Genomic DNA, 18,684 nt, shown 5'->3' with positions numbered 1-18,684 from the left:
AATGAATAACAAAAAGACTTTTTCATGCAAAAAGTTATAAAACCAGGATATCTCAAGACTTAATTTCTTTATAATCACTATACCAATAACAAAAAAACATAAGAATCCTGAAAAAAAGCATCTTATGCATTGTGAAATAGCACTGAATGACATTAATTAAAATCCCTATGATTGTATTATATTTACAGGTAATAACAAATATCATTGATCAAAGCATTTAATGTTTAACATTATACACCATAAGTACTTTCTAATCCGATTTTGAACTTAAAATGTAGAAAACAGACAAAATAATTAGAAAATAGCCTCTATGATCGGATACAGAAAAAAATCTACCAATCAATGAAATGCAATATTGTATCTTTATTATCAAAACAATGATAATTAGAAGACCGTGTTTATTCTAAAAGTGAAGGTGGAAAATAGTTATAAGCAATCATCAAATAATAGATTGATTATATATGTTGTTATAAGTTGTAATAATAATTTGTATTTAGTCCTGGTATCTATGATGAGTTTATTGTACAGTTTTTTATGTACAAGTTATCAGTGTTTTATGAACTGCTTAACACAAATAGATGATGCAAGCACACAGTCTTTTGTTTCGCATATTTCTATCATATTTTCACAACTTCATGATACAGTCTAATACTGAACACTGATGCACACACATTATAAGAACACAAACAGACTTTTCATGGATATGATTTTGGTATACGGTGAAAAATAAACTTTAAATTTAAACCATTCAGGTTTCCTCATTTCCAGTTTGAGGACAAAGAGAATAGCACTTAATGTTAGGTTGATGCATGTACATTTGACTTTCAGACATTAAACTGGTACATTTTCTAACATTGCATAGTACAAAATCTGACAAGTTGCACAATCTGTAGCTGAAAAAAACGTGACCCATACATTTTTATCATGTATTTGAGAAAAAAACCTGATTTAAACTACATTTTGGAAACTTGATTATTGAAAAAAGTCTATGGATTTTAATTTAGACCCCTATCTATCTTAAGCTGAAGATTCAGTTTTGAAAAGCTAAATGTGCACTCGGTTAGGACGAAATAAATTGAAGTAGAATGTTAATATATATATTCTGTTGACAGTAATGCCATATGTTTTCTGTGTCAACTTGTAAGCAAATCGGTCAACTATGAAGATCTAAAAACAACACAAGGATTGTGACATATACATGACCATACCTATATGCGTTTTTATATATGCATGGATCCAGTTTACAATCCAGGATATTATGCTAGTTTTTAGTCCTTCTCCGTTTATAACAAACTAACAACGCCATTAAAAAAAAAATAGAAAAACGATCAAAAGACTACCAACTATCTAAATCAAAGAGCTGAAAACTCAGATGAGAAAAGACGGCCAATGATTTTTATTTTTTATCTAAAAAACACAACTTCTGAAACATAACATTGAACAGCACAAGCACCACCAAAAACTGGACTGACGCGGCACATTCTGGAATGGTAGACATTTTATGACCTGCTACACGTGTTGCACCCATCGTATTGCATATGCAAATATAAACCTGGTGAAAATTATAATTCGGTAGATCTCATTTGATAAATAGAGGACTGGATTGTTTTTCAGACCATTGGAACATATTCGTCGTCATTTGTGAAACAGATATTCAATGACGGTCAACCAACCCGTGATGGTGTTCATAAAATTTTCGGAGTGATGACTACAGCTTCAGCACTTTGAACTCTGTTTATTAGCTTCATTTGGAGCAGCAACCCTTTATCAATGAAATCATGAAAGGAAAGGTAAACGTTGGGAATTTGTATCAATTGGGAGATCTATATTCCATGTGCAGGCCTTGCTGTAATGTTATTACATGGAATGCTACTGTATAAAAATTGAAATTTCAGAAATGGATGTAAATCAAGATATATGAGGCAGATTTAACTGTATCTGTTGCATCTTTTATATCGAGTTTGATTGATGCATTCAACATAGTCACCACACATGGGTCTCGGTGGCTGAGTGGTCTAAGTAGTTACTACAGTAGAAAAAAAAATGTTACAGTTAAATCACTAGCCAGTCAACACTGAGGTTGTGAGTTTGAACCCCACTCGTGTGGGCGCACTCCACTTAAATTTTAATTGACTAGAATTGTCAGTGGTCTTCTCCGGGCACTCCAGCTTCCTCAACCAATAAAACTGGCCGCAATGAAATAGTCTAAACGCGGTGCTTAAAAGTGGCGTTAAAACACAAAAAATCAGTCAAATCAAATCATAGTCACCACACGTTTAATTATTTGTTCGAGGACACAATCTTGAAGGCGGAAATTAATGTTAAAAAAGATAATACTAGCTATAGCTTCTTTTCATTCTTCCTAAGAATCTCCTGTATGAGAATAAGGCGTTTCCCTTTGAATGCAGATTTCTTGTGACGCAGCTCTATTACAGGTATTCCAGTGTTCTTTTACAGGTATGACAGGTTCTTTAACAGGTATGACGGGGTTTTACAGGTATGACAGCCAACGTTTTTTTTAACATGTATTACATGGTTCTTTTACAGTTGTAACTTGTAACGGGCGATCAATGAATCCGTTTCTGAATAGATAAGGATTTCAAGTGTTAACCTCAATTTTGTACCACAACTATTCAAAACAATTAACACACCCTTAAATGGATTTACAACGAAAAATATATACACAGCACAATACACATAAATCAAAATGCAAAGTGCAGTACCTCATTCACAATGCACATACACAATGTCACTACACAATCAGTATCAGACCTATTTATTCACAATGTCAGTAACAGATTACTATGCAACATGCATACAGCCCTTTATTACACAATGTCACCAACAGATTACTTTGCAACATGCATCAATTAAGTATCACACAAAACGTATGAACAAAAAATCACATATATACACCACCAATATCTAGTATCAACTTGTTAGTCTGCAACTAACCACAATAACGTTAACACAATGACACAATTAGACTTTTAACTCACACACTAACTTTCCCTTTGAGTTCCCGCACAATGAATTTTATCCTAACTGGTAAGGTTTAACACAGTGCATTTTCACCTATACACTTCCACAATATTACAACTTGCAACACCAGCAAGTATAAACCTTGTATTCTCACAAATACACTTCAACAATATAACAACTCGCAACACCAGCAAGTAAACACCTTGTATTCTCACTAATACAAATAACTTATTACATAAGTTTCACTGGATATCACAATAACTATTGCAATATCCACATACAAATCCGAACACTATTCATATATGTATCCTTTGGAATCACTTAATTCACTCTACTTACCAGTTGGAAAATAATCCCTGATGTTATTACTTCAAAGGTTCACATAAAACTGACCAAGTTTCTTTGTCTTGAGCCAGTTTATATACTACCATATGGAACGGTGCATTATACTTGAAGGGGTGCAAATCAAGACTATACCAACTTTAGGCGTGTTTTTAGTAATAGATGGTGCTCCAACTATAGAGAAACTCATATACATATAGAAACACAATTAATAGGAAAAGGCAACTGGTATTTCATATCAAAACAAATTAACTATGACCGATTTTTGTTACACAGTTATGGCAAGTTCTTTTTCAGGTATGATGGGGTTCTTTTACAGTTATAACAGGTTTCTTTTACATGTTTGACAGGTTCTTTTACATGTATAACATGGTTCTGTTACAGGTATGGCAGGTTCTTTTGCAGGTATGAAAGGGTTCTTTTACAGATATGACAGGGTTCTTTTACAGGTATAACAGGGTTCATTTACAGGTATGACAGGTTCATTTACAGGTATGGAAGGGATCATTTGCAGGTATGACAGGTTCTATAACAGGTTCTTTAGCAGGTATGACAGGTTCTTTTGCAGGTATGACAGGTTCTTTTACATGCATGACAGGGTTCTTTTACATGTATGATAGGGTTCTGTTACAGGTATGACAGGTTCTTTTGCCAGTATGGCAGGGTTCTTTTACAGGTATGACAGGGTCCTTTTACAGGTATGACAGAGTTCTTTTACAAGTATGACAGAGTTCTTTTACAAGTATGACAGGGTTCTTTTACAGGTATGACAGGTTCTTTTGCAGGTATGACAGGGTTCTTTTACAGATATGACAGGTTCTTTTGCAGGTATGACAGGGTTCTTTTAAAGGTATAACAGGGTTCATTTACAGGTTTTTTTTACAGGTATGACAGGTTCTTTTGCAGGTATGACAGGTTTCTTTTACAGGTATGACAGGGTTCTTTTACAGGTATAACAGGGTTCATTTACAGGTTTGACAGGTTTTTTTTACAGGTATGACAGGTTCTTTTGCAGGTATGACAGGTTTCTTTTACAGGTATGACAGGGTTCTTTTACAGGTATAACAGGGTTCGTTTACAGGTTTGACAGGTTCTTTTACAGGTATGACAAGGTTCATTTACAGGTATGACAGGTTCTTTTACAGGTATAACAGGGTTCATTTACAGGTTTGACAGGTTCTTATACAGGTATGACAAGGTTCATTTACAGGTATGACAGGTTCTTGTGCAGGTATGACAGGGTTATTTTACAGGTATAACAGGGTTCATTTACAGGTTTGACAGGTTCTTTTACAGGTATGGCAGGGTTCATTTACAGGTATGACAGTTTTTTTGCAGGTATGGCAAAGTTCCTTTGCAGGTATGGCAGGGTTCTTTTACAGATATGACAGGGTTCTTTTACAGGTATGACAAGGTTCATTTACAGGTATGACAAGTTCTTTTGCAGGTATGACAGGGTTCTTTTACAGGTATAACAGGGTTCATTTACAGGTTTTACAGGTTCTTTTGCAGGTATGACAAGGTTCCTTTGCAGGTATGACAGGGTTCTTTTACAGATATGACAGGGTTCTTTTACAGATATGACCGAGTTCTTTTACATATATGACTGGGTTCTTTTATAGATATGACAGGGTTCTTTTGCAGGTATGACAGGGTTAGTTTATATTTATGACAGGTTCTTTTACAGGTATGACAGGGTTCTTTTGCAGGTATGGCATGGTTCTGTTACAAGTATGACAGGGTTCTTTTACAGGTATGACAGGTTTTTTTGCAGGTTTGACAGGTTCTTTTACAGGTATGACATGGATCTTTTACAGGTATGACAGGGTTCTTTTACAGGTATGACAAGGTTCCTTTGCAGGTATGACAGGTTTTTTTTACAGATATGACAGATTTTTTACAAGTATTACAGGTTCTTTTGCAGGTATGACAGGGTTCTTTTACAGGTATAACAGGGTTTATTTACAGGTTTGACAGGTTCTTTTGCAGGTATGGCAGGGTTCATTTACAGGTATGACAGGTTCTTTTGCAGGTATGACAGGGTTCTTTTACAGATATGACAGGGTTAGTTTATATTTATGACAGGTTCTTCTACAGCTATGACAGGAAAAAAAAACAAAAATGTGTCCATAGTGCACAGATGTACCACTCACACTATCATTTTCTATGTTCAATGGATTTTAAATTGGGTCAAAACTCTAATTTTGCATTAAATCAGAAAGGTCATATCATAAGGAACATGTGTTCTTAGTTTCAAGTTGTTTGGACCTCAACTTCATCAAAAACTACCTTGACCAAACTTTAACCTGAAGGGGGACAGAGGGACAAACAGATGGAAGAACTAATGAAAGGACACACAGACTCAGAAACACATAATGCCCATAAATGAAACATAAAATGACTCAAAAATTCAACAGAGAGTGTTTTTATAAATTAATCTTTAAATCTTCATGAAATGATGTTGCTGCCATGTATGGATGTAAAGGCTACACGAGATTCTATATCAATGATCTATCAAGAGTCCTTGTTCATGATAAGAAGATTTTCTTTTTTTTTGCCATCTTAATTAATAGAAGAGCAATACATATGTCATTCTGTACATGACATTTTTATTACAGATGGAACAAAAATCAAAGTAAAACGCCACAATTTTTGCTGCAGATGAAACTATAATAATCACTATGATGAATTGTTATATTTAATAAATAAATTTCATGTATCTTAACATATATATTACAATCAAATGAGGTCATATGAGTTTCTTAAGATACATTTATCATATTTAAATACATGAAGTAAATAAACATTATCCAAGTAGAAAACTTTTTAAAATAATTATTACAGAGTTATTTCCCCTACATATTTTGTCAGATATGTAAAATTGCGTACAAAGTTCTTTTTCTCAAAGGAGGAAAAGAAAATTCAAAATGATAATTGGTCTTGATTCGTATAATCAAATGTTAGCTAAAGTCATAATCATGAAAGAGAACCAAAGTTTGAAATTTTCCTGCTGATGAGAAATCTGAACAATAATTTAGTCATTAAAGTATTAGATACTTTAGATAAGACCTTATCTAAAACCTTAGGTACAATGCAAAATTGTGTTGCTGCAACAATTTCTTCAAGAAACTGAATTTGATTATGATTATTACAAATTTGTTTAACATATTAATAATAAATCAGTACAAATACTTATGGAATGTTTATCATAAAAAATGTCTCACAAAGCAAAAGGTACACAAACATTTCATAATAAAAATGGACGGAACTATTTTATAAAAGGGTGGATACATACAAGTCAAAAAGATTCACACAAAAGCACCTAAGTTGAAAAATTGCTAAAATATACTATAAATATAACTATAAAATGAAATAAAAACATGTTAACAAGAAAAATATAATAATTAACGAACTATTTTGTGTAGTAACTGTTTGCAAATATTTATGCATAAATAATATTAAAAGGAATCATTAAGGTACAAATAAAGGTTACATTATACCATTTATAATTTATTAACAATCAAAAAAACTATTGAATGATATTTAATGCTAGATAAATTTGGAACTTACCAAAAATAAAAAATGTTTACATTTCAACTTATCTTAAAATTTATCCAGCAATGACAATGAAGTTGAATTAACATAAAACTAATTACTAAGATACATTGCAGAATATTGTTAATAAACTTTAATTGCTATTGAGCAATTAATCTGTCATAACAAAAACTGCACAAAAAATATGGGATATTAATGCTTTCATAAACAAAACTGCACAAAAAATTGTGGACAATGGTTAAAAAGAACAAAATGAGTGCATAAATAATGTCCAAATGCCTACTGAAAAAAAAAAGTTTATACACAATGCTTATCAGGATTTCAAATACTACTTTGTAAATAATCCCCTAGATTAGCTACATAATGTAAAGCAAACCCCAAAAATTTCAAAACATCATTGTGTGCATTTTACACTATTGACATTGTTAATTATAAAATTCAGAATAACAAATCAGTTTCCAAATTGTCATATGCGTTTATAATGAAACTTCACAATTATTCTTGGTTTATTTTGTAGTCCCAAAAAATGTAATAAAAAATGAAATTAAGTAATGGCTTCATAATAGAACTACTGTGACAGATATTTTTTTAAAGAAGCAATTTTTTGTTTGTTTCTAAATCCTCCTATATGCATGTGAAATATTTGAAGTTTTCTGTTGTTTTTTTTATCATATTGTTTGAATTCAAATTATAATCATTTCATCATCTGCATTGATTAATAAATATTATTGCCTGATTTTTATGAAAAATGGTCCTAAAAATTCAAGAGTTTAAGAAAATATTCAAAAAACATTAAATTAAAGGTCTAATAAATTTATTCATTTATTCATTTCTGACCTTTGCTGACCCTATTATTCCTATAAATGTCCACTAGCTCTCATAAATTGATTTGACATTCAATTTTTATCAGTCTAGCTATCTATGTACACACAGTTTTGATTATCACAGAGTTCACAAATATTTCAGTTACTGGTCCAAGTACTTTAGATGATCTCTGATTTCTGTGCCTTTTCTTCTCTTCATGAGAGGATTTGTTGGGTCTCCTTTCTTTGTTGCATGGAAACGCCATGAATTGTTAAAACAATCAATCTGGAAAAAAAGCAACACCATTCAGTAATGCATGAAAATAAATATATTTCTTTAGCATATCAAGGCTATAGCAAAAATTTTGACAACATTGAAACCATTTCTAATGTTTACATGAAATATTTATGACAATAAACACTTAAACAAGAATGAAAATAAAGAACATGTTACACTTTAGAATCACTTTTGCAGTCTCTCTTTGTATTCATTCATATTGCATTTGCCATGTACAAAAAGTATTACTTTCAGGATGTTGTTTTGCTTATATTGAAAGCCTAATTTATGTTTAGATTTTGTGAAAAATTATACCAAGTATTATGTATTTTATATTCAATGCAGCTAGGAAGTACCATTTCAAGAAACTATATTTTTATAAATCAATTATTGAACTGTATTGAATGGTAATAGAAACAAGTGTGCCGATACAAAAAATGACTCACTAAAGAGTCTTTAGACTTATAATTAAATGATTGGAGTATCAGTAGTATCATACATATGTGAAAGACTAAAAAGTAACCCAACAACTCAAAAGATATTTTAAACAAAATATATCTTTTGAAAGATTTGTATAAATACAAAGTTCATAATTAGAAAAAGATAATATCAACTACTTACAGGAATAAGATTGTCTTTTTTATTGTCTTTTTCTATCTTCTCTAATTCTTCAGGAGACAACAATGAAAATCTAATCTTAGGTATTACTTTTCTTGCTACTTCACTCACTGATTTTTCTAATACTGTCTAAATAAATAGATACAAATTTTATATTTACTATTCATTTTGCATACAATGAAAATGAATCATAAGCTATTGTGAACTATGATATTTTGTTCAAGCTATAAACCAGTAACTGGAGAATGTGGCTAGTACAGCCATAAACCAGTAACTGGAGAATGTGGCTAGTACAGCCATATGCAGGGTTTCTGCTGGCGGTCGCCATTTTCGCAATTTGCGAAAAAATAATAATTGTGGCGATAAAAATTTGTCATTTGCGAAAGAATTTGGCGAAAGAAATATATATAACGATTTATTTTTCTCCATCTTGTTTATTTACTTTTTTTCAAGTTTCTCTGACTTTACCATGTTTACCAGATTAGACAATACTCGGAATTCACCTTGACCTCATTAAGATTTGGACAGAAAATCAATAATCAGCTGATTGCATTTTATAACTATCGACAACAAAGGACTTATTAATAAAGGTGTTGATTGAATTGTTTGACAAAATGATATGGTTAAATGGCTTCCGCTAAATGTCACATACAGAATTTATTTACCACTTTGCGACGCACGTGTTTGAAGCAAACTTTTGACGTCTCCTCTCCTTTTAAAGATAGTTTAGAAAAGAAAGCTGTTGTTGTGACGAAAAATGTTCAAAAGCAAGAAAAATCTCCGATTTAAAACTTTAATTATCCTTTGACTTAAATATAGGTAATTGATTTGGGAGACTACTTTAAAGTCGTTTGAGTGATTTTTGTTTTGTTGTAAAAACCACTTCTTAGTACAAAAGGGCACATCAGTAATTTTCTTTTAAAGAAACTTTCCCTACGAACTATACTGGTATTATATGATAAAAACATGTCCATTAATTTTGTTATATTCCAGGACTTATATATTCTTTATTATAAAAAGTATAGTGGCACCCTCATTTAGAAAAGTTGTTTAAAATACAATGAATATTTTTCCCTTTTAAGTTAAAAAAAATCTGTTGTTTAAATGTAAACGTTTAGTGTTTATTCATTAAAATGTAGACTCTAAAATAAGTTTGAGAGAATAATCATAGACACTATGGGGCAAAATCATCTTATTTAATGGAGGGGGGGGTAGAAAAAAAAGGTAAATTTTAAACGAAAAATATATTTATGTTACTTGGCGAAAAAAATAGTAAAGTGGCGAAAAATATATTGTTTTGGCGAAAGAGGTGGCGAAAAAAAATAATTGACCCAGGGGAAACCCTGGCCATATGTATCAAAAATTCTTATTTTCCGTCTTCAAATGTATTTCCAAATTTTGTTCATTGTCTTAGATGTCATTAATTTGACAATCTAGAGATCAAAGACTAGCACAAAACTAATCACAAGACAAGTATATGTAATAACTACATAAATAACTAAAAATTAAGCTTAGGTAGCATAAAATATGACAACCAGTAGTTTTTTTTAAAGATGCGTTCTGTGTGTGAGTGTGCTTTTGCTATTTGAAGACCATTCAGTGTATTTTAATATATTGGAGTCTACTTTTATACAGAGGAACTTTCACACAGAAGAATATTCAGGTGGTTTTTTTTTATAACTACATTTAGGTACTTACTGAGTTTATGGTTGCCCAGTCTTTGACATATTTCAGTAGTTCAATTTCATCCATTTGTAAGTTATCACTCTGTAGAATTTCATTCATAGATTCATCAGAAAGTTCTTGGAATGCTTTGGACTTCAAAACAGCCTAAAATTCAACAAAGACAATGTCAAACAAAAGTTTTATATTAATGCTATGTACAATATATTTAAGGTAGCTAGAGTGTCTAAATGCTTGATGATAGATTTTTCTTTAACTTCTGTAAAATACCACTGAGTCACAGACCTTGTTTATTGCAAAAATACATTCAAAATTACAAAAGCAATTCTATTTTATATGGTTTATATCAAAGAAATTTAATTTTTCCTTATTGGAGACACAGTTAGGGCATATGATATAGTTTTGGTCAAACGATGAAATATTTGAATATAGAATATTTTGTACCTAATTAAATCAAATATGTAATATAAAATATACCTTTGTGGGCTACTTTATGTATAAAATAGGTTCGAAATTTCAGACATTTGCTCAAAATTCAGATTTGTGGATGTATTTTTCTTTCGACTGAAATACATAACTTTTTTGTTTTTAAAGATAAACACAAGCAGATTTTTGTTAAATTATTTGTAATTTCTATTCTTTATAACTCTCCCAATAATTTTTCCATTTTTCTTTTAGAAATAACTCATATTTATCAAATAATGTCAATGATCATTAACTTAGAGAAAAAAAAACGCTGTATATTTATCAAATATAAAAAAAATGACATTGTTGACTTTTCATGAAAATTGGTGCAAATAATCTTCATACCAAATTTCATTTTAAAGAGGGGTCCATGAACTTGTTTTCAAGTTAAATCAGTTGAATGACAAAAATCTGTTGAAAAAATGCATCTTTTCCCAATATGTCACAGTTTGACCTCACTAAAATACTATTTCACATTAGCAAGTCATTATCTCCCCTGTAAATGTATTATATGTCCTTTAACAAAAGAATTGGTCAAATTTCAATAAGAGAATTTAAGAGAAAAAATCACGAAATATCAAAAAAAAAATAGGGGCTCATGGATCCTATTTTCTGAAAAATTGAAAAACACAAATGGTCAAATAAAATTCAGACTAATTATCTGCCCTTGATTATAAAAAGATATTTTTTTCTGAAATTTGAAAACACTCAAGGTAACATAAAAACCACTGTAGTATATCAAAATGTAAAGAGAAATTAAATTTATGAATTGATGCAGTCAACTGTACAGTAAATTGATGGGGTGTACTGATATTGCTATATTTCTTACTTCTGTGTGTTCCTCTATGAATCTGAGAGTAGCCCCCAATAGTTCAATATTACTATAAGTGACAGCTACTTGTAAACATTCACAAGCATTGTGCACACTAAGATTTTCTACCAGGTATAATGCTGCAAGCTGAAAAATAAAATAAAATACAACATGTCCTTAACAGATGTGTAGACATCATAATAACACAACTAGAAATGAGCATGAAAAATTTGCATTTGACAATAATTTCAATTTTTATGGGATTCAAATTACACAAAAATTCAGAATAAAATGGTAAATTATTTGTTACATTTAAATGTTTTTTGTGTGACCATTCAACATGCAGTTGCATTTTGTGTAACTTGTTTTCATACAAAAAAAGTCATTGTATTGTTTTTGGATTTTGGTGTCCTATTCTCCTTTAAAACTAGTTGTTATGATATCATGTACCTTTATCTATAACAATTATTCTTGTAATATCAGGTACATGATTGTACAATATACCTAACAACTAAATATGACCACGATACCTGAATTCAATTTCATTACTAAATAAAAACCATGGATTGTTTCTATTTTATTATAAATTTTTGCACATTGTAGTATTGCTAATCATACATTAAATATAAATATAGGGGAGGGTTGAGATCTCATAAACATGTTTAACCCTGCCACATTTTTGGGCCTGTCCCAAGTCAGGAGCCTCTGGCCTTTGTTAGTCTTGTATTATTTTAACTTTTAGTTTCTTGTGTACAATTTGGAGTTTAGTATGGTGTTCATTATCACTGAACTAGTATATATTTGTTTAGGGGCCAGCTGAAGGACACCTCCAGGTGCGAGAATTTCTCGTTGCATTGAAAACCTGTTGGTGACCTTCTGCTGTTCTCTGCTCTATGGTCGGGTTGTTGTCTCTATGACACATTCCCCATTTCCATTCTTAATTTTATTGTAACTGTTATTTCTTTTCTTTAGTTGTTGTCCAAAAGTTCTTCAATATAAATCAGCTACATGATTTTTGATTAGTTACTATACGGAATGTTTTGTTAACACGTGCACTGTCTTTAAATAACTGATTTTCATTTTGCCGGTGTTTTACAGTAAATTTGTCAACCAATGAGCCATATGAAACAATGGAATATAACTCAGAAAATTAACAAATAAAGACCTGGCATTCATACAAATAGTAAAATAAAGTAATAAATTGTATCTTACTTTTCTAAGTTCATCTAATCCATATTCAATTGACACTCCAAATGTATCTAAAGCCTGCAACAGATTAGGTGTAAATGTCAAAACATTATAATTATATTAATCATGGCAATATAGTTTTTTCTAACTTTTTATTCAACATTATTCTGTATCCTAATCATACAGCGCAGTAATAAAAATAAAGACTAAATAAAATTTAGTAAGTTGTTGGAATTACTCATAGAACTAAAAATCTTCTTTTTTTTTTGCAGTAAAAAAAAGGGGTTGAAAATTTATAAAAACATATGTTAAAATGTTCAATTGATTTTAATCGAAAATATTTTCAGCAATCATCTATAGTGATGTATTTGTGACATCAAATTGTTCGTGAATTTCATAAAAAACTCATTTTTAGCAGAATTTTGCAAAAAAAAGTTTTCGGGAAAATTAACACCACCCTTAAAACACAAATATGTTTGCTGGAATGTTATTTATATACATATGCCATAAACAAAAACTTCAATGGACAAAGGGTGGTGCCACATATAAATTGAGATGTGTGGGATAGAAATGGACCTTATGCAATTGCATGTATACATGTACATGTATCAGACTGTGATTGATTTTAGAACATTTATATTTGGATTCAAAAGATAATTTCTGATCTATTTTGTAGGGTTGACCCGGTTCTTATATCAACTTAATTTTCAAACAGTTACAGATTTTGCATCAAGATTAATCATTTAACAAATGAGTGCATGGTTTATGCGCTGAATGAATTATTATTATAAAATACATTTTATAACACACAAGCATTAAGATGCTTACAATTTTAGGTGTGAGTGATACACAGTTTGTATACATAAACTCTAACATGGCCTGAAATATTTCTGGTGATGTGTCCGGTAGAGGAATCTCTACGTCTCTGTTGGGGGTCTGTTCAGCAAACAATGCTTTAAATATGGCTGATCTTGCTGATAAAATACATCTGTGAGCGTAAAAAGCTTTTCTGTTTGGTCCAATTTTGAACTTAACATCACTGAAAAATATGAAAAATACATTTAATCTAATTTTGTTATGACATATGCTTCAAATTTTATTTTAAACATAAAAGATCTTTGAAATAACCCCAACAAATTGAATTTGAATTTTAAAATAGACTTTCATTAAAAGGATTAAGTTGTGCATAGGATTAGAACAAAATGTACTGATATCACATACATGATTTAGAATTTAAACATATGATAACAATGACTGTTCACATGAAATACTAATATAAATCAAGTGGCTGAAAAGCAACACAATTTAAAAACCTCATTTATTAAATAAGTAATCTAACACAAAAAATAAGAAACCATATATTAGTCTATATGTTTAAATGCATCAGTCCAAAAACAGTGAACCTTTGTGTGTAACAATGAAACAATCCTTTTCTATACTAAGTTACCTTGCATGCTGATCGAATAAAGGGTTCTTTATTATAGACCATTATAAGATATTTAAATATTATAGTTGTGCTTCTTTCACCTTCTCTTGTAACAAATACAAATTTCTATTTTACTATATTTTCTTCATAATTCTAATTCTTCTGCTGCATCAAAATGAGTCTGCCAGTCAGTTTATTCCTGTAAATTTTTCTGAACAATGTAATTTATCTTGTTTAATCCACATTAATATTTTTTAGAAAAAAATGTAAGTTTAATCAAATTGCTCAAATGACTCAAATCTAATTTGTAAATGGTCTCTTGATTTTTTTCTTATTTAAAGTTTTATTAGTTAAGAAATGTTGAAATGATATTGTTTATATTATATATTCTTCTTACAATCAGTGATCTACTTGCACTACATGTATCAAAGTTAAAAAGAAAAATTTCTTTTCTAAGAAGTTATCTTAAATATTGCTTCATGAAATTCATATGTAGAATTTGATCTATAGTCAATAATTGGATTTATTCAAATGGAACATAGTCTTACTTGTACATGTTCAATACATATAAATTTAAATATTTAAAAAAATATAATATCAAAAGTCTATAAAATATCCTTGAAATTTTTGACTATATAATTTCTAATGGCAGAATAGTCAAATGTGGTAAAAAAATAAAATTTTGAGTGAAAAGTTTTAATCAAATTACTTAACTTACACTTTTATTTGGTGTCCAGAATCAATATAATTTTATCATGTATTGATACAAAATAGATAAAAATTGTCAATTTAAACAGAAAATTTCATGAGATATATATAAATTGATACAAAAACATGTTTTTTAGATAAAGCCTTTAAAATTTACAGCTACATGTATCTTATGAATTTTCTGAGCCTCTGTTTAAATATCTTTATAATTTTATTTAATTGAAAGATATGAAATTGATGTAGTGGAATATTCTAACCAGTAACTGGTATTTGAAAGAATGAATTATAAGTCAGACCCGCTATAATTAAGTGATTCCTAGCTAGTTTTGAATGATGGATTGAATCCCAAATAATACTGGTAATGTGCTAGTCTGTAACTACTACAAACTTGTTAGGAAATGTTTTTCTACATGTTTTTGTCCACAATGGAGTTTTCTTTTAATCAATACTTGAGGTGGTTAACCATTATATATCAGTATTTAACAAATTAATTTGCTATGTATGTATGTATCAAAAGAAAATGGGAATCACACAAGTACATGTAATTCTAAACAAGAATGTGTCCAAAGTGCATGGATGCCACACTTGCACTATCCATTTCCATGTTCCATGGACTGTGAAATAGGGTAATAATCTAATTTGGCATTAAAATTAGAAAGATTATACTATAGGGAAAATGTGTACTTAGTTTCAAGTTGATTGGACTTCAATTTCATCAAAAACTACCTTGACCAAAAACTTTAACCTGAAACTCCCACTTTCATTTTTTATGTTCATTGGACCGTATAATTGGGGTCAAAAGTCTAATTTGGCTTTAAAATTAGAAAGATCATATCATCAGCAACATGTGTACTAAGTTTTATTAAGTTGATAGGACTTCAGCTTCATCAAGAACTATCTTGACCAAAAACTTTAACCTGAAACTCCCACTTTCATTTTCTATGTTCAGTGGACCGTGAAATTGGGGTCAAAAGTCTAATTTGGCTTTTAAATTAGAAAGATCATATCATAAGCAACAAATGTACTAAGTTTCAAGTTGATTGGACTTCAGCTTCATCAAAAACTACCTTGACCAAAAACTTTAACCTGAACGGACGCACAGACGGACAAACGAACGGAGCCACAGACCAGAAAACATAATGCCCCTCTACTATAATAGGTTGGGCATAAACACACAGCTGGCATTTAGGCCAGTCACATACCAGGTATCTTGATCCAATGGCCAAACCACTGAACCAAGGGATCAATCCTGAGATCCAGATCCAGATTTAACTTCTCCACTGTTACAAAACCTTTTATTAATTGCTCTTTAAGAATTATGGACTTATGGAAATCTCTCTGGACTCACCATTTTCATAACTGGTGAGTCAAAAGTCCTCAGGTTTGTAAAATGCTACATGTATATAATCTTTTTATGACAAAGTCTTCAATAACAGTAGGAACACAAATACACATGTACTTAAAATATGTTATAAATCTTTAGATTTCCTGCATTTTTAAACATGTTTAAACTGATTGATCACAAAAAAATAATAATGATGACAATCATTTTGAATTTATTCTGTTTGTAACTTTAATGGTGTATGTAATAAAAAGAGTCTACTGAGTGTTTTAATTCAACATACAATTTTACAGCATACAAAATGAGTTATGTTGGGAACTCACCTCAGATGATCTGATGATGATATCAGGCAGATTTTTGTATTTGTACAAAGATCAATAACTAAGCAAACTTTGTTTCTGTATAATATATTATTTATAAAAATGAGAAAATAGTATAATTGTTAATGAAACAACTCTCCATTAGAGACCAAATGACACAAAAATTAACTATAGGTCATCATTTGCAGATTTCATGCATAACCACAATTCCTACAGCATTGGCTTCTAAAATTCTTTTCTACAAGCCAAAAGAATCCAATTATATTTTTTTTTAGAACTGAGCTTCAGGCTGCATGACTCTAAAAATTTATTGTGAAGGCTGCATAAATACAGCCTTTTTTTCTGGATATAAATCATATAATATATAGTGTTTTTTAAATAAACTATAACCATGATAATGTCATGAATGTCTATAAGAATAAGAAAAAACACTGCCTAAACATATTCTTTCTTTAATTTGTTAATATTATAAATGGAACCTGTTATTCAGTGGTTGTTGTTTGATGCTGTGTATGTACAATGTATATATGCATTTGTTTTTCTTTCATTATTTTGTACATAAATAAGGCTGCTATTTTTTTGTGAAACAAGTTTGTTGATGCTACGAGTATGAGCATTCTAGCGATACTCATGCAGTAATGAGATTTTGACAATCTTTTTTTGAAAAGGGGCACCAACTTTTAAGTTATATGAAAATGACCGAAATTAGGTGAAAAAATTTCCGGATCCTTGATTTAAACCCATAAGAGAATATGAAAAATTCCATACAAAATATAGACCTAAAATCAGTCATTTGTCTGTTATGTTACAGTTATTTAATTAATTTTCACCAGAAAATTTTTGACAATTTGCAGAGATACATGTATACGGTTTTTTTTTGCAATTTGTAAATTGACTTGTTCTCGCTCTGCAAATTGTCAAAAATATTATAAGGACCTACAAAGTGTATGAGCTACAGATCTGCAGCGAGGATAAGTCACCATAGATCAATATTATAATATGAAACGACAACCCTGATTGTTGATATTAAGATACATTTTTTTGTAGTTGGCAAACAAAAATCAGAATGGTAACAAAAATTGTTTCACGGAAGGGGTGGTGACAAAGAAAATTATACCAATACAAAAAGGCCAAGGGAAACCCTGGATCGGGCTGCCAAGTCTTACACAATTAGACTGAGACTCAGACATTTCCATGCTTAATCGGTGGCATTTTCATTTGAACTATTGTTGTTTTCTCTTTAATCTTTACTATTTTGGCTAAATTTCACGCATTAGCTTCATGAAAACTTGGTAGTACAGCTTGGTACATATTATTTTTCACCTGACCGTATCTGTATCTGTAACTGTAAGGGAAAGTCGTAGCTACCAATTCTAGCTTTTATGCAACGGGAGTGAAGGCGCCGTCGATTTACTGACGTTTCGCGAGAGCAGATTTAAAGCTCTCTACACTTGTTGTGTGAACAATAGTGTCTTCTATAGGTGGTTCTAATTAGTCCGAGATTACTCTGACGTCCAACGGCTGTTTTGCCAGACAAGCTGGGCTGTGGGACATCAGAGGGGGTCTCATTGGGGGGTTCTGATCCCGGATCCCGCTTACTGTTTTGTCAGATTCCCGTATCCCGCTTATACTATGTACCTAAGCAACTCTCATTTTTTTGTAATTTCCCGTGTCCTGCTAGACCTTAATTCCCGTTTTCACGGCACAATAATTTGACTTTCCCGTGTCACGCTTACCAAAAATTGGCTATCCCTCGTCACGCTTAGACCCCAAGAGACCCACATCAGAGCTCGTCTCATATCAAAAAGTGAATATTTGCCCCTCCAAAATAGATGCCCTGTTACGTCGCTTCTGGTGCAAACCGACGGCCCACGGCCCAAGCTTGTCTTGCAAAACAGCCGTTGGACGTCAGAGTAACTTTGACTATAGTGTTCTAATTTACTATTGTGGACACAAAGAATGAATTTGAATATGACCGTACCTGTGCTCTTTGTTGTTGATAATCTTTTTCATTTCTTTGGCAAATTCTGCAATGTTGCCTTCCATTTTTAGATCGTTAGACATTCTAAAAAATTATTTATCACACTATTGAGTCTATTCTGATAATTTCTCCACTGTATCCAAGCACTTGTTTTTCCGGATGTAGAATTAAGCTCGAGTCGCA

The 18,684-nt window shown here is 31.0% G+C and overlaps 2 protein-coding genes across 2 annotated transcripts in view; both read right to left on the bottom strand.

Moving 5' to 3' along the window:
• Window positions 1-18,684, bottom strand: part of LOC143068035 (transcription initiation factor IIE subunit beta-like) — a 210,152-nt gene that overhangs the window by 95,548 nt on the left and 95,920 nt on the right. The gene's annotated exons all lie outside the window — the stretch shown is intronic.
• LOC143067997 (BTB/POZ domain-containing protein 19-like) lies at window positions 6,009-18,681 on the bottom strand. The gene is made up of 7 exons (XM_076241719.1): window positions 18,502-18,681; window positions 13,553-13,763; window positions 12,749-12,802; window positions 11,555-11,683; window positions 10,276-10,407; window positions 8,581-8,706; window positions 6,009-7,968 (listed from the first exon to the last, which is right to left on the bottom strand). The coding sequence occupies exons 1-7, from the start codon at window positions 18,582-18,584 to the stop codon at window positions 7,846-7,848; spliced, it is 858 nt and encodes a 285-aa protein (XP_076097834.1). The 5' UTR covers window positions 18,585-18,681; the 3' UTR covers window positions 6,009-7,845.

Source organism: Mytilus galloprovincialis, chromosome 1 (assembly GCF_965363235.1).
Source record: "Mytilus galloprovincialis chromosome 1, xbMytGall1.hap1.1, whole genome shotgun sequence".
Lineage (NCBI taxonomy): Eukaryota > Metazoa > Mollusca > Bivalvia > Mytilida > Mytilidae > Mytilus > Mytilus galloprovincialis.
The sequence above is the reverse complement of the archived record's forward strand: the minus strand, read 5'-3'. Positions and strand labels throughout refer to the sequence as shown.

What these genes read in the sequence shown, in the direction of transcription:
- LOC143067997 (XM_076241719.1), bottom strand. Translation starts at nt 18,584, where the DNA reads ATGTCTAACGATCTAAAAATGGAAGGCAACATTGCAGAATTTGCCAAA. An exon ending in ACTGGGCAACCATAAACTCA is followed by an intron (nt 8,707 to 10,275) that starts GTAAGTACCTAA and finishes CTATTTATTTAG; the next exon opens with ACAGTATTAGAAAAATCAGT. An exon ending in AAAAAGACAATCTTATTCCT is followed by an intron (nt 7,969 to 8,580) that starts GTAAGTAGTTGA and finishes CTTTTTTTCCAG; the next exon opens with ATTGATTGTTTTAACAATTC.